Raw genomic sequence first — 21,387 nt, 5'->3', positions numbered from 1 at the left:
TATATATATATATATATATATATATATATATATATATATATATATATATATATATATATATATATATATTGTAACTGATTTAATTAAAAAGTTGTAATAAAAAAATTAAGTTTTTCTATATATATTTAATTTATTATGCCATTAAAATGCTTGTTTCGTATGAAAACTAACTTGGGACTCGTAGTCTGTATTGTTGCCGTAAATCAAAATAGTTGTTTTTGATACGTTAAGACGTTTAACTTAACGAACCTTTAATCATTATTGTTTAAGAAAACTAAGAACAAACCTACAAAATGTATATTCTGTGGAATTAATATTTGACGAACCTTGGCACAAAATATTCTTTATATCGTTTTGAATTTTGGAAAAGATAAAAGTGTAATATGTTTTTAAAACAAACATTCCTTATTATGCCACGTTTTGTAACAAACAAGATAGCATACTTTATTTAACGAAAAAATACTGACTATATGTAGTAATTTTATTAGCCTTGAAAAACAGTAAAATAAAGAAATCCAATTGAAAAATATGCAAATCTCTTATTACTAAATAAAGTTTCATGAAATATATTAACTTATTTATAGGATTTGAATTTATTAAATTTGGATATGTTTAAAACAAAGTAAATTTTATTTTCTCTTCCAATCACATTATAATTGTAATTTCATAAGATTATATTAAATAAAGTTGCACCAAGTTTGGAATATAGATTCTACCAAGGAGAACCTGCAATAAATATTTTCTATCAATTAAATGACTTGAGTTTTATTTATATCATAGTGATACCCTGCCTTAAAATAAAGAAAAGAAAAGTCCCATACTTTTTTATCACTTATTAGTAATACAACTTATTAAAAAAAAGTTTTTTTTCACCACAATATTCAAATTTATTAATTGGCAAAGTTAATCTTTAGCTTTTATCGATACCTTTTGTTTTTGCACATCACTACGTTACAAGCCGCATTGTCGATAATCGTTAATCTATGCGCAGCGTTCACGTTTATTAAAATGGCCGCCAAGTGTTTTTAAAAAAATCTATATTTGCGTCATTATAGACAACTGCCCATTAATAGTTAAAAAAAACTTCTTACAGAATTTATAGATATATTTAATGAATAGATATAATAACAAATATAGTTTTGATTTCAATCATGGCATGGTCAATGCCGACTACAGGCCAATGGAATCCTAACATTGGTGTGACGCCAGATATGAATATGGGAACATATTCGGCTGAACAATGGGCGCTATTGCAACAACAAAATTGGCAGCAATGGGCGCAATGGCAACAACAATACGCTCAATGGCAAAGTCAATATGGAGATAAGGTAGAAGGCTATTTAGACATAAATATTTAATGTAAACACAAACTCACAAATGTTTGGTTAAATCACAAATGTTTGGTTTCAGTAAATTACAAAATTGGTACTTTTGGTACTGGTAATTTTTAAATTAAAATATTTCTATATAAGTATTGTTATTACAGTATGCCCAGCAAATGCAGGCATTTCAAGCTATGGCTGGTGCTCCACCTGTTCCACCCCCTTCTGCACCTCCACCAGCGCCACCTCCACCAGACAAGCCACCTCCACCGCCACATGAGAATGATCAACCATTATATGGAAACACTCAGAAACAGGATACATCTGTTCCACCTCCGGTACAATCTCACAACAGTGCGCAACCTGGCTACAACAATACTGCCATCACAACAGGTAACAATCTAAATTGGTTCTATGCAGCAAATGTCAAACCTGATACTCAACAGTCCCAGTCAGTTAACACTGAGGCTCTTAACAAGCTGGCAGAGGAGGAGAGATTATTCGATATTCAATTTAAGAAATGGGAAGAGGAAATTGAAAAATGGCGAAATGAGAATGTTAATCATCCTGATAAACAAGCATATAAAGAATATGAACAAAAGTTTGAAGCTTGCCGTGTACAACTTTTAGAACGCCGTCAACAAATGAAGTTAAAGAGGGCTCGCCTAATGGGCAATACATCCCAAGTGACAAACACTTCAAGTACAGGTAATATATCTACTGCTATTCCTCCTCCAATGTTGAATACAAATATAACAAATTATCCTCAAAATGTGCATCCAAACAAACAAATTCAAAATAATATACCTGCACATAGTCACACACTCCAGAATATACCCCAATACCAGCAGTTTAACTATATTAATCAACAAGGTTACAATAGGAACAATAGCAAAAATGTAGATCCACAAGATAGGTATGAATCTTATCAACCTATGAATGATGAGTATACTTCTCAATCTGGCAATTCAAACTTTTTACCAACTAATCAATCTAAGGGAATACCAGGACTAGACTTAGTACCAGAGCTTGATAAATCTTCTAGTAAACAGCAAGATGTAATTGATATAACTGAAGATAATTCTGAAAAGAAACATCTACAACAAAAGCCTAGACAACCTGATTATTCAACTATTTCTAAGGGTATTAATAACATTCTTGGAGATGAAAAAATTATGAATATTCTATCTATGGTAACAAACCAAATTACTTCGGGAAAAAGTAATGTCACACAAAATGCACTTGAACAGTATAGATTAAATGAGAAAAGTCACTATAACAGCAACTATCAAAATAATGATTATGGTTCTAGGCAAGATACATCATACAAGCAAAATAACCAGAATAGCTATTCAAACAACCAAGAACAATCAAATTCTGATTATACTGAACCTCCCTATCAGAGATATGAGGAAAATTATGCTATAGAAAATTATAGGCAGAACGATCCATCAAAAGAACAATACTATGTCGGGCATAATAAAAACATGCCGCCAAGGAGTGCCCCACCTCCAATAAGATCTAACACAGCTCCACCTAGACCTTTGTTAGCTAACTTGCCATCTCAGCAAAATTCTAATGATTATTCTCAAGGTGGATTTGAAAGAAGGGACATACACAATAACAATAAACCTTTAATACAACCAGCGAAACCAAAGTGGATAGATGAACCACTGTTTACTCCATCTATCATAGTTGACTATGAGCACAAATGTCTAAGATTGAAAGGTAATTAAAAATAATGATAATGATTGCTAAAATTAAAATTAAAATTTAAAATCTATATTATAGTGTCCTTATAAGATTTATCTTTTTTAAATCTAGAATTTACAATCATCATAGTTATCAATGTAAATTTTTATCCTATGCTTTTACTTTAAAATCAATCTAGCCGATTGTGTGTGTTTATTCATCCTAATTATAACTTCATATTAATAAAGATAATCTAAATATTATCTATTTATATTAATTGTTATTATAAAAAAATAATCAGAATATTTAAAACTCTTCTGGCTGCATCTATTTGTTCGGAGTTGTGTACTTTGAATTGATTTTGTTATATATTCTAAGTAAAACAAAGTCATCACACATTTTCCATTCCATAATAATTATATTTTTACTCATGTATCTCAAATAAAATATAATGAAGTTTTATGAACGACAAAATTAAAAATATAATAATAAGATTAAAAATTGTATATGGTGCCAAGTTTATAGAAAGAAAAACATCTAAATATATAAAATTAAATTTGATGGTATTTATAATGGAAACACCAGAAATATTTAAGAAAGCTTATGCTTAATATTTCTATTTCTGCTTTATGGTGATTCATTATTTGTCTGTAAAATATTGGTAATAAAATCTAGTGCTTTCTGTAATGATAAATGGATCATAAATAAAATTATGATTTAAATAAAACAAAATCTGTAGAAAAGCGATTATTGGGTTCATCAGAGAATAAAAAAAAAACACTTATCAATTATGTTGCATTTGACTTGGATATTACCATACCTATATGTAATGATTTATGAGACATCAAATTTACATTTTTAATTTTGATATTCCTCAATCATTTTCTGCAATAATTAAATTGTATTGCAGCAAATGTAAATATATGTAGTTTAATTTATTGTTATAGATTTTATTATTATATAAAAGCATTATTAGATTAATCATTTACCATAATCAAGTGTTATATAGTTTAGTATAATTTTCACTGAACTTGTTATGTATATACTAATACTGTAATTTGTTTGTATTTAATATAAATAAACATCTGATTTTATATGCACATTGATGCTTCATTTTGCAAGGTAGGATAGCTATTTAGTATTATTAGGTAGGGTAGCCTAAAACTAAAATAATAAATATTTATTACTTATTATTTACTTTTTCATTATTATATGATTTTTTTCTTTTTAGCTCGAGGATTTATTGAACCAGTACATATGTTTGATTACAATCACAAATCAAAAGATGGCGAAAGTAGCATGAAAAAAGATTTTGAAAAAGAAATTGATGATTTATTTTCAAGAAAAGCGCGCACCTCAGGTATTAATGACGATTGGAATAATTCTCTAAAACATAATGATAGACGACCTCTTAGGGATGAAAGGGATCGGTCAAAACTACCAGTCAGAGATGACCACGATATTTTTAATAGAAGGTCGGATAATCCTTATGAAGAACGTAGACGTGATGATCGTGATCGCTTTTTACGTGAAGATTATGAACGGAGAGACCGTGTCCCAGAATATGACCGATCAAGAGATCCTGGCAGGGAAAGAGATTACGGAAGGGATAGAGATTTTGGAAGAGAAAGAGAGAGAGAAAGAGAGTCGTTAAGAGAGAAAGATCAACTTAGAGAAAGAGACTTAGGTAGAGACAGAGATTTTGGTAGAGATCGAGATAGAGACAGAGAACGAGATAGGAATATAGGTAAAGAAAGAGATATGGGGCGAGACAGGGATCCAGGCAGAGAAAGAGATTTTGGTAGAAACAGAGATTTTAGAAAAGATGACTCTCGAAATCGTAGCCGAAGTCGGGAAAGGGACAGCCGAAAAAGAGAACATAGTAAAGATTCGGTTGATAGTTCGGGGTCAAAAAAACCTAGAGAATTGAAAGAAACTTCTACAGCTGTCCAATCTGGTAAACCTCAACATATAGTAATGATTGATGATATCTTAGAACCACCTGGACGTGACATGAGACCAGAAAAGATAGTTATTATTCTTAGAGGTAAGAAAATAAGTCTTTAAATATCCTTGTAATTGTATAAAATAAATAATATTATTTTAAAATAAAATGTATTTAATTTAGGTCCACCTGGTAGTGGTAAATCGTATTTAGCGAAACTAATCAGAGACAAAGAAGCAGAGCACGGCGGAACAGTTAGGATAATGTCAATAGATGACTATTTTATGCAGGAAGGTGAAATAGAAGAAAAAGATCCGACTACCGGGAAAATTGTAAGTTATTGAATTTATTGCTTTGATATAATCCAGTAAGAATTAAAAAATCCATGTAAACATATATAATTATTTTTAATAAGGTAAAAAAACCATCTTTGAAGTATGAGTATGATGAAAAATCTGAAGAAATTTATCTAAACTCATTGAAGAGGGCTTTCAAGAGGAGTTTAACAGATGGCTACTTCACATTTTTGATATACGACTCTGTAAACGAACAACTAAAGAGTTACGCCGATATATGGAATTTTTCAAGGCAGAATGGATTCCAGGTATACATTAAGACAAAATGTATTTATTATTAATTATTAACATGCTATTCATGTGATAATATTTCACTTTTCTCCATTCAAGGTCTACATTTGTACCATGGATCTCGACCCGCAAACTTGCTTCAAACGAAACATTCATGGCAGATCATTAGAGGATATTGAATCGATCGTTGCTAAGTTCTTCCCAACTCCTGCGCACCACATACATTTAGATGCGACGACTTTGCTCCAGAGCGCTTCCATACCTGACGTGCAAATGGAAGACGCAGACGACGTAACCATGGAAGACGCACACGACACTGAGGTGAGATTCCGCTAATGAGGTGCAGCCTTCACGTCTGGCGGATCTACACACTTTTTAATAATATTATTTTATATGACAATATTCATGTTCGAAGAACATGAATAAAGAAAAAATCGTTATGTAATATTTTTATATATCTAATTATTTTGAATATCCTCTATTTATCGTTTTTGTTTTCCCGATTTTATTTTATCAGGTTAGGGTTAATGACTTTTATTTCAGCATAGTAACTAAAGACATAAGTGCTGTTCGTCACAGGTCGAAAGTAGCTTTACTTCGAAGTGGGAGAAAGTGGACGACGCCGCGCAACTAGGTAGGTTATGTGTTATATTAGCCTATTTTCATTTTATATCGTATGGTTTTACCCTTATCAATTTAGTTTTTGACTAAAAGTGACGGGTCCTAGTGAAAACAATATTATTGTGTATTGATAAAATTAATATGTTGTTCCAGCTCGTCTCGACGGCACCAGCAAGCCGCTTCGATCTTCCCAGCTCTCAATGGAAGACTACCTACAGCTAGACGACTGGACGCCTAATACAGCTAAACCTGGAAAGAAAACTGTAAGTATGCACTATTTATTTAATACACTTTATGCTATTAAAATTAGCTTCGAATGTTTACTGCAAACCGTTACGCGGTCAATTTATTTTTTCGAAATACAACAACCAATTTCCCTTTGGAAATGTGGTGTACCTTTCGGTTGCGCAACATTTTATGGTTTTAAACGATTTGTTATACGCCAAATTACTTTTATCAGAGTTTTATTGTATTGTTAGTCAAAGGATGGCTAAAATACTACCGTTTGAATACATTTTTACAAACAGTATTTGTTACATTATTCGTTTGTGAGTATAAAAAAATCTCTACTTTCTCGTAAAAAAAAAAGATAACATTGTTTTCGGCTTCATCTATAAAAGATAAGGTTTTTCAATTATTTGTGCTCTGACGGTAAGTTTGGAGTTACGTTTATAGTGGGGTTTCATCATGTTATAATTGAAACAGGTACGGTGGGCAGATATAGAAGAGAGAAGGCAACAAGAGAAGATGCGAGCCATCGGATTTGTTGTAGGGCAGACCGACTGGAATCGAATGACGGACCCAACCATGGGTTCCAGTGCGCTCACTCAGACAAAATATATAGAACGAGTTAAACGATTTTAGAAAGAGATTTTTTGATAAAGGACTGTTGCGTACGAAAGCTATGCTTTTACAGATAGGTAGAGTTCTGGAGTTAATCTTATCTCTTTAAAAATAGCAGCTAATTTACAGAAAAAAAAAACATAACAGAATCTTTCGTTGGATAATCAAATTGTTGGGATAGTTTTGAGAAAAAGTAAATTCAAACTATCCGAGCATATTGAGTATGAGATATCTTCGAAATTCAGATTTTTTTAAAAATTACTTCAAAAAATACAATGTGCATTGAATACTTATTATTAAGTTTAAACATGTTAATGATAATTCGAAATGAGACGACGGCAACATTTACCAAAGTACATTAATAGTATGGTGATTTTTTCTTTCTTGGCAGTTGAATTTTATTTCAATACAAGCCAGATCGTACTAATTGAGGGTCAAGGATTCGAAGAAAAACAGTCGCTAAAAAACATTTGCACGAGAATACGAAACTAATTTGTGACTATTTATTCAAAAATTATTGTGCAATCTAGCTCATGTTTACTATATTTTAATAATGATATAATCGGTATTGGGTCGAAAGGAGAGTGTTTGGATATGAGGTTGTAGACTTCTCATTGGCAACTTGAATTCACATCAGACTTTCCTATCTTATAACTTCAGAAGTCAAGTGATGGATGTTTGAAAAACTAAAGAGTATACATTGTACTGTTACAATGTGTCCTTTGTAAATACACTTGAAATATTCGAGTTTAAAAAAAATATTACTTTTATTTTTTCCAGGCACAAAAAATAAATCCAAGCTACATTATCTCCAAGTAATATACTCTTTCTTCCCTTATGTTATATTGTTATCAAACTTAATCTTAACTTCTATAGCATATAATGCTATTGCAAGATATTGGTAATTTTGATTTTGTTTTACACAATCTCTTATCTAAAGTGATTTAACAGGAATAAAAGATTTGCTGTCATTTTAATTAAACAGGACTCTAGAAAGAGACACCTATGTTTTTGGTTCACTTTAGAGAGGAGATTGTGTAAGTGCATATCTACTACAGAATCAGTACCATTGTAAGAAAAGTTGTCAATGAATTCATATAGTACTTCTGACAATTTTTTCTCTATATATATAGACTCTCGTTGAAATAATGTATATATTGCAATAAAAATGATTCAAAAGATTTCATAAAAGTTGAGCGTGAGTTTACAAAATATGTGAATTAATTGTTCTAGAGTCGTAAGTTTCTTTGTTACTAATTAATGTACATTCATTGAATTAGAAAGATCCTGATTGCTATGAAATGTTGTAAATTAGTATTTCTTAATAAAGGACCTTATGATTTTTATTTTTTATTTTATTAAATATTTAACCAACCACTAAGTACAAAAATATTTTTTGCGAAATTATTAATGGATACGAAAATCGGGCTTTTCCTGTTCCGCCGCGCTGATATAATCTAAAGACGTTGAATGTTGTTTATTATCACCAAATCTGTTGAAAATATTATGATAATCTTGATACTTTTCACGTGTGTCGTGTTTTTTCCATGATCCGTGTTCGGAAGTGGTGATCTTCGTTAAGTGTTTTTCATTACGGTCGCTTGATGCTTCGGCTGCATCGTTGTGATTGATAACGTCCCTTATTTTTCCTTGTTCTCTTTCCATTTCGCCGGTTTTATCGATTTTATCGTGGGAAAGTTTGGCGATGTGTTCGTCGCCTTCTCTGCCACCGCTCATTAACATTACTTGTGGAGTACTCATAGCGGTCATATGGTCCTTCAAACATTGTTGCAGAATATGCAGGAAAAACAGAAAGGCCAGAAGTGTCAAAGCTGACATAGCTGCATTGTTTTTATGACCTCCGCTTATGAATTGGCTAGAACAGTTATTTATTTATTTATTTAAAAACTTTATTGACCAAGTAATTGTAGTTGGTACAAAAGGCGGACTCAATATCTGAGGAATACGAAGGCGGTATTATGATTATTAATAAATAAATAAAATACAATAAAGTTATTATTTAAGTTAAATTTTTTCATTATTATATAAAAAAATGTCTAAAAATATATTATTTTAATTAATATATCCTACTAACATCGAAAGCATTCAATAAGTCAAACATCTGTATAGGAGGACTTTGACAAGTATACAGATTAAAAAATTAAAAATTTGTATTTTATTCGGTGGTTTTTTAATTACTCAGCGTGTATTTGATATTTAATAATACTTACTGCTTAAATGGTGCATTCACATGTACTTGTGATGGCACTGGTTCATATGGATAATACAAAGGTTGGTCCTGGGCTGGGCCGGAATATTCTGTATATCTATCGAAATTAAATTACGTGTCATTATATATTTAACTTTTTTTTTGGATAAATCAAAAAATAATTTCGAATATTTATTATATATATTATATTGTTTTTAAGGTTTTTTAAGTTATAAAAATGTATAAAATTTCACATAATTTGTGTAAAAAAAATATAAATAATAGCAGCTATATTAATGCAATATAATGTACAGGTAAATCCATTATTTACTTTATGAATATAACTATACTAGCAATATATTTGAAGAATTTAAATATTTTATGAAGCATATTTATGTGTAATCTTTTGTTAAAAATAATTCTCCGACCAGGTGCTAAAATGGCCAAAGAACATTTTCGAGTAAAATTTTACCACCTTTAAACCAAATTTTGCCATTTCCTAAACCTTAAAAAAATAGATTTATTTGTGCTCAACTGGTATAAAAAGAAAATGGATACCAACAGCATGACGCAAAAGGCGTATGTTTTATAAAATAACCAACATCTATTCATTGTTTCTATACTGATTACCAAAAATAAGTTATCGACATTGCCCTTTTGGCGTCAAGCCACATGTATCTACATCAGTAATTTAATAGTTTCCAAACGTATCACTGTACAACAATTATGTTGTTTAAAGTAATTGGGCTTAATTATTAAAGGTGCTTTTTAAACATCGACTAACATTTGACAATACAACTGCCTCGCTAATTGATTGAGGTAATTGTACAATTTTCCTCGACCGAGACTATAAATATAAAAAATGAAACTAAATAATGGTATTAAAGTCACACCAAAAAAAAATTGACTTTTTAATTGAATTGAATGTTATTTTCGAAGAAGCTGTTTGTCTTTTGGAAACTATTTATAATTTCTACATATTACGTTTATCGGTGTAAATACGTTTAAAAAAATCATTTCTCAATTTTAAAAATAGGGCAATTTTGACAATCTGTTATAAACCTACTATGTTAAGGTAGACACTTCTTACCTGTCTGTGAATTGCTTCTGAGCCATTCCCATTTGGGAGAGGTAATTTTCTATCGTCATATCAGATGTCACACAGAACTGCGAATGTCAAGGTGTACGGCAGAGCGCGTCTTTCAAGCACATTTTATTACGCTCTAGTTGTTTTGCTGCGACTAATTTTATGTACTTATGCAGCTTCAACGGTATCATCACTTTATGATTTACCACGAATTATCAAGTTGAGTGTGATAAGAATAAAAGAATTATTTTTATTTAAAAAGTTTTATTTTACAATCACAATCACACAAGGACGTCCTCAATCACGCGAACACAAAAATATACACAAATATCAACTATCCGGTGATATTAATTAATTTATATCACTCAATACATCAGTCATTAATTACACATAATTGGCGGAATTAAAAAACGAATTCATTGCCATTTTTTCACAAAGCTCAAGTCTATCTGTCTGTCTGTTATCTGTTTAAATTTGATTATACGAGAGCACTACACATTTGCGGTTCGTTTAAAGGGTTTAAGCATTACCTTCTATAATAAGTTAAATAAATAATATAATTTAATTAAATAAAACCTTACTTTACGCGTTTAAACTGTGCGATGGGATGGACAACACAACTTACCAATTTTTATAAAAAGCAAAATCTGAAATTTTACATAATTTACAAAATAAGCAAGTCTTAGTTATGTTTCCATAAAACAGCCTCCTAAAAGCAAATCCTATTTTTACTACCGGCTTTTTACATAAACAAATTTCCATGATTTTTTTTTGCCAATTTTTGTTTGTTTTTGGCGCTTTATCATGTAAAAATATATTTGATATTTGACAACATATTAAACTTCGTTACATTCAAGGTAAAGTTGACGACAATCGATTCCAGAACGTCCACGTCTTCCTGCCTCATAAAACTGTTCAAATGTTCCAGCAGATTGTCTTTCAAGAACAAAACTCGCGGCGTACCTAAAAAAAGAAGATATTATAATTTTTTTTAATAAACAATTCATACATATTAAAAATTATTAAGTTAAAAACTTACGTTCCAAGTTGGCAAAATACACTCTTCGGTCCAATGTCAGCGGAACACTCGCTATTAGCATCGCATACATATTTTTGGAGACATTTATCATCATTCGTTCCGAAGGCTCTTACGTAAGTCTTTAACATGGCAATGCCGGCAATGGCGGCGTCACTAACAGAGTCTTTACGGCCTATTGCTCTAGCTGCTAATGATCGATGAGAGAAGGATGTCTTGAGGGTCTCCAGAAGATTCACGACTACGTTGATAAACTGGAAAAAAATAAACATAAATTATATATAGAAGGGGTTGTTATAAAAGCTGTAAATGCTAATTGAATACTTTTATTAAATATCATGAATGGAGTTTTGAAAAGGGTAGGAAGGATAGCTCGCGTACCTCTCCAGCCTGCTTTGCCATGGAGGCGACTTGATCGGGATCTTTTGCACCGAGCATCGTCGACAGAACCACAGCCAATATACTCTGAAGCAAGCGAGAAGCGAAACCGTCTCCATAACCATAATTTCCTATTTACAACTATTCTATAGGAGTACCTCAGATATGAAATTATTACATTTAATTTTCATGAATTATTTATTGTACTGTGAGGTAGTCCTATAAACGTGAAGGATGGAGTTATTGTTGGTGACTAAAATCTAAATTGGAAAACCTACTCCGTACAGGTGAGGAATAAATCTTTATAAGTGCTTTACACTAGTGTCTGACAATAAAAAAATGCAATAAAATAATATGCAAATATCTACATAATCGTTGTTAGTGGATAAGTAAGATATATAATGTGGCCAATTTATAAAAAATATATTTTGTACAATAAATTGCTATATATATGATGTTTCAATTATATTTTCTTATCATGCGTTAAATATAAAAAGTCATGGTTTGTACCTGCAGTGGAGAATTGTTGTCACCTTTGTCGATACTTTCGTTATTTCCTCCGGTCAGAATGACGGTTAAAATTTTAAAACCCATAGATATTAAATTGGCCCATGGAGATGACGATACTGATTCGGTTTCCAAGCTGTCGCTCTTGTTGGGACCTGTACTTCCAGGGTTGAAAATCATTTGCATTAACGAACCTAAGAAGAAAATTAAAATATTTATCATAACAAAACAAAAAGATATAATTTATATAACCTTCTAACCGAAATAATATAAATTATAAACTGATTAAAATATAATGATTTATTTTCTTACTTAATATATTTGTCCACGAAAACCCGTTTTCGGATAATGAATTGGTCTGAATGTCGTCTATGTCGTCAAGTGCCACCTTCTTCAGCGCGTTAGATTTTTCAGCAAATTTACGCTCTTGAGCTATTTGCTCTCGTTGTGGTAGCGGTAAGGAATTACTGTAGTATTGTGGATTTTGTGTTCGCACATTACTTGTAGACTAAAAAATAAACAATAATTATTTTTAAACTTTATCAGGTACCATAACAGGAACCATTTTAATTATATAAATAAAATGATAAAATCTAATTAAAACCTGTGAGATGAGAGGTGCATGCTGCGGGTATGCTAGCGTGTGAAGAATTGCTGATGAACTGATAAGGGCCAAAAAGACCCATCCTGTAACCTTCTGCTGCATTTTGCTAAAACAATAATAATAAGTTTAAGGAACACATTTTAATTTACCACTCGGCTGTTAATACATATTTATGAAATGGTATTTTATTCCTGCACTCTCAGTGGACATCAGATTAGAAAGTGTTCATATGAGTGAATAATGATTCGCTCGGATTGATTGCCTGTGTTTGGAGTCGCTTGTAGAAAGTAGTCCCAGACGTCGGCTCGGAATATTTTTACGAGGATATAGACTAATTAGAGGATGTTCATTAAAGTAATTACTGTGCTGGCGCCATTTAGTTACGCGTTTTTAACTTGTCTTTTATTACCTACATTTATTCAAAACGTTAGACAACTTTCTACTAGTAACGGCGTATTATTGCGTTATATTTATATTAGAGATAGATACGCGATGCGCGGTAAGATACGCTGTTTGATCACTCATCCGGTATGGAAGTGTGTTAGCGGTTTGACCGACAATCTCTATACAGGTGACCCGGTCTTTGCTAACTGTAGTTTGGATGTCACCTCTTGCACCTGTCTTAAAAAGGTGTTATTTATATAAATTGAAGTTAATATGCCAACACGAATTATATCAACACGATCTAATTTCTTGGTGTATGAAAATAATATTGATTTGTTATGATTTTTTGGCATATACACATATTATAAGCATTACAAAATATCATTATAATATGTACCTTGTTTATGTACTTAATATGTAACTGCGTAGCTTATATTTATAACGTTATAGTTTAAATAAATAATTATTTCATGTTTATATATTCACGGCATTCATATCTCTTAGAATAAAAATATTTATAATGTTTCTTAGTAGATATCTACATAAAAATAGGAATAACTTTAATTTTTGGTCGTAGTAAATAATATGTATTGCTCTATTCTTCTAAAAAATCTTAAATACTATTTACATAGTTTTAAATGGCATAGTAAACCATTAAATGTATTTAGCAAAGTTCATAGATACTAATACTCTTAAACAAGTTTATCGCGTCTTGATAGCAGGCACCGCGTCCACGAGATTCTCTCAGAGAAATCTTACAGCTTCAATACTAGTCGCTTATGTATAATGTATGGTTTTGTGAATAGCTTGTTACTTAGCTGAATAACACGTGGTGTTTTTGAAATATATAATATTTCTTGTGTATGATTGAATTGTTTGTTGTTATGGAAATTTTGTTCGATTTCAATAGAGAAAGGAGGAAGTTTCTCGGAAAATCCAGGTATCTAATTAATGAAACAATTTTGTACATCAGTAAGCCAGAATAATTTTGTGTGAAATAACTTATAATAACGTATTCAACAATATAAAAGTGCAAATAATCTATGTTATTTTAAACATTTTGTCACTTTAAATATATATTCTTGTAGGACATTTTTTGTTTTCAAAATATAATTTTTACTTTATGATTAAACTTATATTTTGTAATGTATAATTTAATTGCATTGGCATCGCGACCTAGTGACCCTGTGCAGCGCAGGCTACTGAACTTTGCTGCGTTCCGCGGGAAAGCCTCACTTTCGTTTGAGACGGATGTTGACATTAATCTTGCATTTTTACCTCATTTTGTCGATATTTTCATTTTTAAAAATAATTTTATATAAAATATTAGAATTATCATATTATTATTTTTAATCGACGTATATAAAATCTGTTGACTGGTGTCAATGTTAGGAATGAAGAGAGTAGCGAAAATGGCGATGGGTGAAAGCAACGCTAGCTGGTTGCGTGTGCTACTGCAGTGCAAGGTTAACGTTTTTCTAATTTCGGAGTGAGGGCTTGAAGAGTGCTACCACGGCACGACCAACAGGCTTCCCTACTTTCATTGGAAATTCACCGTGGCAAAATAAAAGTTGCCTTTTAACTTTGAAGACAGTTTTCTCGAACATATTTAATCTCGTCTAGTACAGATGAATGAAGAAATTCAAAATGTTATATTAAGATTTTTCTCTTTGTCGTTTTTGATTCCATTATCGCTCATTCGCTGACCGGTCCGGCGTGCAATCCGCTTTCTAAAACTGCGCATAAGACTGCCACTGCGTGTTTCACACGCGGATATGAGCACGAACTGATTATTCAGCCGTGGACATGTTGTATTAGTAACTGTACAATTGAAAAGAAAAATAAATAACTAGTGTAATCGTCGAAGTATTCCGCATAAGTAAAATATGTTAAAAGCGTAATTGTTTTATAAAAAGAATTATCTAAGTATTTATACTAAGTAATTTATTTTCTGCAGATATATGGCCTAAACTTCATACATAACTTAGAAAATCTGTAGTCAATGTACCACAAACTCGATTAATTGCGCGAGTATTTTATATGCCGTTACGGTCTTCTTTAAGTGGACCAAACGGTACACCTGATAGAAGTGCACTTCATATATTCTAATCTCCATTTATACCTCGTTCTGATAACTTTCATCTATTTGATGTTTGATGTTGTTGGGAGTATTTACTACATCGTATATATATATAGGTATCAAGTATACCTGTTCGTGTGTCTAAGTGCTCTTGTTGATAAATAAATAATAATTAATTATATACGTTTCCTTCTCTAAATACATGTTAACGCATAAATAACATATTTTATGCTATATTAATAATTTATAAGGGTATAATTTCTTTGACTTCCCTGTTAATTCGCAGCTTTTTACTCATATCCAAGTATCAAAATAATATCATATCAATATCAAGGGAAATATTGACATCAAAATAAAAAAAATTACCCTTGTAATATCCATAATAATTTACGTGTTTAAACGATTTTGTTATTCAACGGCCGGTGAATGACTAGATTCCTCTCTCGTCGTCACAACTTTCACTTTAAAGTTTTTTGGATATGAAAGGAATGAATCAGAATGGTTTACGAGCTGCGAGTCGAAGAACTTGTTTAGTAAAGGTACATTCGTATTGTTTGCTTTCTAAAAAATTCTTATGAAAGTTTCGAGCTGTAATTTAAAATTGTTGGTCTTCTACTACGTTATTGACAATAAGGAGTTAAAATATAAGGCTTGTTTTTTAACACCAAACTTTCATATTCGAAAAAGCAATTGTTGCATAATTTTACCGTAATTGTAATACGTAATTTCTGTTATCCTACACGAGAAACTACAAGTAGCGTCAATGGCACGCAAACTGTATTGACCATTCCGATCGAAGCAGCTTTCATCGCCACTTTCAACACTATCCGCAAACGTTATAAGACTTTTAATTAGAAACTGTATCTCGATATATAGATAGACTTTTATTTACATTGAAACATTATTGTGCATTAAAATCTACGATAAATATAGTTTTTTTAATCGTATTTAAAAAATTAGATGTCGAAGAAGGTTAATTCTTTATAGTATAGTCTGATTCTGTCAATTTACAAATTTAAGCAATTAAAGAAACAAGCCGTTAAGATTGAATACAGCTCCTGGCTTAAAACGCGACCAACGCACAATTCTTATGTAGTTTTCTGCGGTTTTCTTATTAATTTCAGATAACATTGTGGAGACGATCTTATCAACAATTATATGTCCTGATGAATAATCTTTTGTTTTCATCTAGCGCGTCTAATTCAGGGCTGAATATTTCTGAATGTATTTTAACATTTTAGAAAGTGAAGGTTTTCATTTACATGTCTAAAGTCAGCTTGAAGAGTAATCGCACGTCCTAAGTATTGTGAAATTCTCGTGACCTCCTAGCTATTGTTCTTACTGCTGCATTTTCAATAGTTTTCCACCTATTTATCTTATGAATGATGTCGTGTGAATTGAGCTGTGGCATACACACATGTTATGTAATTGGCCAATAAATGCGATGGTGTATTTTTTTTATAAAAAGCATTAAAGATTTGATAAAGTGTCAAATAAGAAACGTTTGACGTTTTTTTATATGTTACATTTTTTCGCATTGAATATTGTATTTTTTTAAACATTACTTTATTTTCTACTGAAGCAAACATATAATATCATATTCAACTATACGCTACTTTAGATGCTTTTTAAAAAATTGAATACCAATTTTTTAAGAATAATATAATAAAATTTAAAAATAGACAAAAAAATACATTTTTTCGATTGTTTTTGTTTAGAAAAAAGATTCCTGTCATTATTAATTAATTAAGACTTTAAAAAAAATTAAATAGTTAAAATACTGCTATAATAAACATGACATAATATTGCTCAAGATTTATATATTTTGATTGTTTTACATAAAAATTAAATGTAACGATAATTATGTACATACAATAATAACGTATTAATTATCTTATAATAAGTATTCCTCGCGGTAATTCAAACCATACTTTCTCTTAAAAATAAAAATGTTATACTATAAGTACATTCACGAATATGGACGGTGTTCACAGAATGTCAAATAATTTTGAGTCAAAAAAATATTAAACAGTATTGAATAAAATGGTGACTTGATTGACACTCACTTAAAACACTAAAATCACTTCTGAAATTAAATAAGTGCGAGTATGATCTCGTCTATGCTAGGAGCGACTACTCCGTACCCAGACACCCAGTAACTTTCACATGGTCTTTAAACACGGTACACTCACTGCTGCAAATCATTAACTTCCAAAAATCTCTTACCTTGTCTCGTTCCAAAGAGCAATCACTGAATCACTAAACACTATCTATATCTTCCACGAGGTAGCTAATTGTCACCGGTGAAAGTGCGTGTTGCTTGTGCGAGAGTTTGACTTGCAATGAGTGGTGCGCCTTGAACTTCACATATATATAGGATGACCCAGATACAAAAGCAATAGCTAACTGTGCTAGTCCGTCCATCCGTCTGTGTGTCCAACCTGTTCATCCCGTTGCATGGAACTCCCGTTGTCGGAGTCCTTGTCAAGGACAATGTGTTTGAAGTTAGAATTTTATCTCGTCTATCCAATGAGCGTCTATCAAAAAGAATCACATATGAAATTTAATTGTTCTATAAATGTTTATATTTGTTACAGGTACTCATCACGGTACAATGACGTGTCGGTAAGAGTTTTTAAATAATCCTTGGTAGATATCCGGTCCGGTCCATTTATGCAACGAAAAGTAAAGGTATACAAATTAAAAATATTAAAGAATATTGTTTTAAAGTCAATATTTAGTATTAGTTATTATATAATCACTTGTAATATTTGTGTAAATATATCTTTTAGAAAATAGATCGAACAAGAGCTTCTGATGGTAACAGTCTAGTCACACGCTGTTCATTATATGTTTTTGTCTACTTCATAACATTTTCCAAAGTAGATCAGCGCATCTTTCTTGTGTGCATTAATTTATGTAAGTAAGTAAGTATTGTCTTTGTACGGTTACTATATATTGATTTCTTTCCTCCATGATTTATGTCAGATCTACGAGCATGAAAAAGGCTTTAATTATCTGGAATACGTGTTCAGTAAGTATATTAGCATGGCATCCAATTTCGAAATTGCATACATGTGCTTTATTTTTGGTAAGTTAAATAAAATATTGTGGGTGAGTGAGTTGGTGCTGGATGCAGCATTTTTTTGTTTTGCTAATGTATAGTAGAATTTTTGATTTTCATACCCATCATCCCTTTTTCGTGGTCTTCTGATCCGTGAGTAACAAGCTACCGTAGCGTTTGAATAACGCCTCGTAGACAAAACATATTTTCATAAATAGAACGAATAATTTCTTGAATATAGTAACTAAGCATTCATTTTAACTACAATGCTATATTCCTTGATCACCACAATCATAATAAACTTACAAAAGATACAAATCATAATCATTCATTTGGTTTCACAATCAAAGTTTTCTTGTAATTAAATGTCGTATTGGGAATAAGGGTTCAGTTTCAGAGTCGTCACCCACGCCATAATCACCAACATTGATACGCATCCACGGAACTTAGAATAGTTGTTACAGTTTATTCTTGTTACAAGTTTTAATATAATTTATTACAAGTTTTAATATAAAAGAACACTCATTACACATTGTTTATGTATAGTAAATAAGCAAACGGGTTATGTGTTTGATTTTTTCTTGCAATAACTTTGTGTAAGCCTTTACACAAAGTGCATCTACGCTTGTCTTTAGATGCCTGAAAAGTATCCTAAGTCCTTACTGCTTTTTGTTTTGATGCTCCTGGTAAACCTCCAGAATTCTAACGGGAATTCAGTATTGTTATCGAGGAGTAAGATTAAGCATTTTTAAATTAAAAAATACTGCAAATTTTTCATTTACTTAAAGACTACCTTTTGATAACTTGTAATTTTTAAGAATATATCCAATTATTTTATAAAAATAGTAATTTTCTAATCTTAATATATATATGAAAATGGCAATTTTATTTTAGACAGTACGCCAAAGGGTTTGTGAATAGAGTTTATGCCAGATACCCGTACAATAATAATTATGTATTAAGACATAATCGAGATTAAAGGCTTAGACAATAAAACATTAATTTTGCGGTAAATGATACCTGGATTTGAAATACAAAAAATATTGTGATACCATTGATCTGAACGTGGAAATCTTGTGTGACTGTGACTTTATTTTCCATTTATATTCTACAGGTACAAAGGTCACAACTAAGGATTTTTACTTATTGGGTATTGACAAAACTGCGGATGTTTACGGTAAGTGTATTAGCCTTTTTGAGCTGGTTTGATAGTTAACATTTATGGTGCTTTTTTACTATTGTTCGACTTACTATTGCTTAAACACGGAATGTTTTTTTAATGGTATGGTTTTTTTTACAATAAATATTTTTCTATAAAAGTTTCTTTTTTTATTTATCCGAATATAATAGTATATAAGAAAATAATCGAGCTTAGATTGTCACGTATTCATTTGAAAAGTTATCATTAGTTTATAAACAAACATATAAGGTTCGTTTTTACTCGGTACATTATCCCTACAATTAAATATACAATTAAATGATTTTTTACATAAATATTGTATCATAAGTAAAATAATTACTTTCACACATTTCGAGATTTATGGAATGATTTAATAATATTATGATTGTATTAACACTTTCCATCGGACTCAGGTTGAACGCCGAGGAAAATATTTGCCCCTTTCACTCGTGTCCTTGAAGATGCAAGATTTAACTCAGTATGTTTGCATTCCTTATAATGAAAGAGAACACCATAACAGAATATTTTTATCAATACCCTGTTTCATGACAGCTTTGAGCTATGAAAAACTTAAGTACTTACTGTAGAACGAAATGAAATGGTTTTTTTTTTAAATCTTTTTGTAAACGAGATGGCCTAGTTAGAACACGAGACTCTAACTACAGATTGTCGGTTCCAAGCCGGGCAAGTACCACTGAATTTTCGTGTGCTTAATTTGTGTTTATAATCGAATAATGGACGTAGTTGGCAGTGACCCTGCTTTCCGTTCCAGGTTTACTGGTTCAATTCCCGCCCTGAGTTTAGATATAAGTTTAAAAGTATATATTATGTATTTTTACATTTTTTTATTTAGAATTATATGATATATATATATAAATATGTATATCAGTCGCCTGTTACCAATAACATAGGCATTAAATTGCCTATCTTAGGAACAGACGATGAGTTAAAAAAAAATATTATATTTCATCTCGTGCTCGTCGGTGAAGGAAAACATCGTGAGGAAACCTGCATATGTGCTTTGTAATAGCGTGGTGGAATATGTTGTAAATCTTCTCTTTATAAGAAGAGGCGGCCTTGGCTCAGCAGTGGACAATTTACATATAGGATTACTTTTATATTTTAAATTTTTAGACCGACGGAGTTATATATATTTATTTTCAATGAATGGAGTAACAACCTGCACTGCGGTACACACTTAAAATCGATCTTCAAATTTCTGAATTAAATTCATGACTTTGATACACCACAAAATTGTGTTAATGTCTACATGTCGTGGAATTTCCTTAAATTTTTTCTGATAATAAAATAATAAAACGAAATTCGTTGTAGTCTTAACGACAACGACTTGTTCCAATACTATACGTATAAATAAAAAATATTGGGACATAAGATTTACTTTAGTTATAGGTAGGTAAACGGCATTATGCTTAAAATCAATATTTGAGCTGATTTCAGCGAATAGCCTTTATTTAATAAGAAACTTTATAATTGATAAATCAATTGTACCTAGTATTTTGAGATACTTACATATGTACAATCATTAATTTAAATAAACTTGTTTATACATTAATTAAAATTAATCGTTTCATTACAAGATTTTCGTATTTGTACTTTAGTTCCAGCCAAATGCTCCTTATATCAAAATATCTTTCAAATTAGTGTCTATTTGTTTTTCATGAGCTTCGCTTGTGTTCCAAATTTTCCAAAAATGTTGAATGTAATTAAATATTATTTTGCACGTCGTCATTTATGGTAAAGCCTAAATTTACTCGCGATTATATTCAATTAAAGATAAATCTTTGCTGAAATTATCCCTTAAAATCGAGTGATATTGATATAAAACTA

At 31.0% G+C, this 21,387-nt stretch overlaps 3 protein-coding genes across 9 annotated transcripts; 1 reads left to right on the top strand and 2 right to left on the bottom strand.

Moving 5' to 3' along the window:
- The first annotated feature begins 999 nt into the window (after nt 1–999).
- Nucleotides 1,000–19,631, top strand: LOC126769342 (YLP motif-containing protein 1-like). Of its 6 annotated transcripts, XR_007669356.1 has the most exons (10): nt 1,000–1,328; nt 1,487–3,050; nt 4,246–5,061; nt 5,143–5,291; nt 5,375–5,563; nt 5,646–5,867; nt 6,126–6,180; nt 6,321–6,430; nt 6,873–7,087; nt 7,791–8,347. XR_007669356.1 is itself a non-coding variant. In XM_050488033.1 (9 exons), the coding sequence occupies exons 1-9, from the start codon at nt 1,152–1,154 to the stop codon at nt 17,911–17,913; spliced, it is 3,303 nt and encodes a 1,100-aa protein (XP_050343990.1). In that variant the 5' UTR covers nt 1,000–1,151; the 3' UTR covers nt 17,914–19,631. The 6 variants fall into 6 exon arrangements, 5 of the variants coding, with proteins under 5 accessions (XP_050343990.1, XP_050343993.1, XP_050343989.1 ...); XM_050488033.1 differs by lacking the exons at nt 6,873–7,087; nt 7,791–8,347 and adding an exon at nt 17,893–19,631; XM_050488036.1 differs by having other exon boundaries at nt 1,487–1,715; nt 6,873–8,347.
- Nucleotides 8,387–10,456, bottom strand: LOC126769356 (uncharacterized). Its single transcript, XM_050488058.1, has 3 exons — nt 10,310–10,456; nt 9,242–9,337; nt 8,387–8,886 (listed from the first exon to the last, which is right to left on the bottom strand). The coding sequence occupies exons 1-3, from the start codon at nt 10,366–10,368 to the stop codon at nt 8,418–8,420; spliced, it is 624 nt and encodes a 207-aa protein (XP_050344015.1). The 5' UTR covers nt 10,369–10,456; the 3' UTR covers nt 8,387–8,417.
- LOC126769349 (uncharacterized) lies at nt 10,597–17,632 on the bottom strand. Of its 2 annotated transcripts, XM_050488046.1 has the most exons (7): nt 17,522–17,632; nt 12,832–12,937; nt 12,540–12,735; nt 12,231–12,421; nt 11,724–11,807; nt 11,346–11,596; nt 10,598–11,269 (listed from the first exon to the last, which is right to left on the bottom strand). In XM_050488046.1, exons 2-7 carry the CDS (start codon nt 12,931–12,933, stop codon nt 11,143–11,145), a joined length of 951 nt encoding a protein of 316 aa, XP_050344003.1. In that variant the 5' UTR covers nt 12,934–12,937; nt 17,522–17,632; the 3' UTR covers nt 10,598–11,142. The 2 variants fall into 2 exon arrangements, with proteins under 2 accessions (XP_050344004.1, XP_050344003.1); XM_050488047.1 differs by lacking the exon at nt 11,724–11,807 and having other exon boundaries at nt 10,597–11,269.
- Nucleotides 19,632–21,387: the final 1,756 nt, after the last annotated feature.

Source organism: Nymphalis io, chromosome 7, assembly GCF_905147045.1.
Source record: "Nymphalis io chromosome 7, ilAglIoxx1.1, whole genome shotgun sequence".
Lineage (NCBI taxonomy): Eukaryota > Metazoa > Arthropoda > Insecta > Lepidoptera > Nymphalidae > Nymphalis > Nymphalis io.
This window is presented reverse-complemented; position numbering and strand designations above follow the sequence as displayed.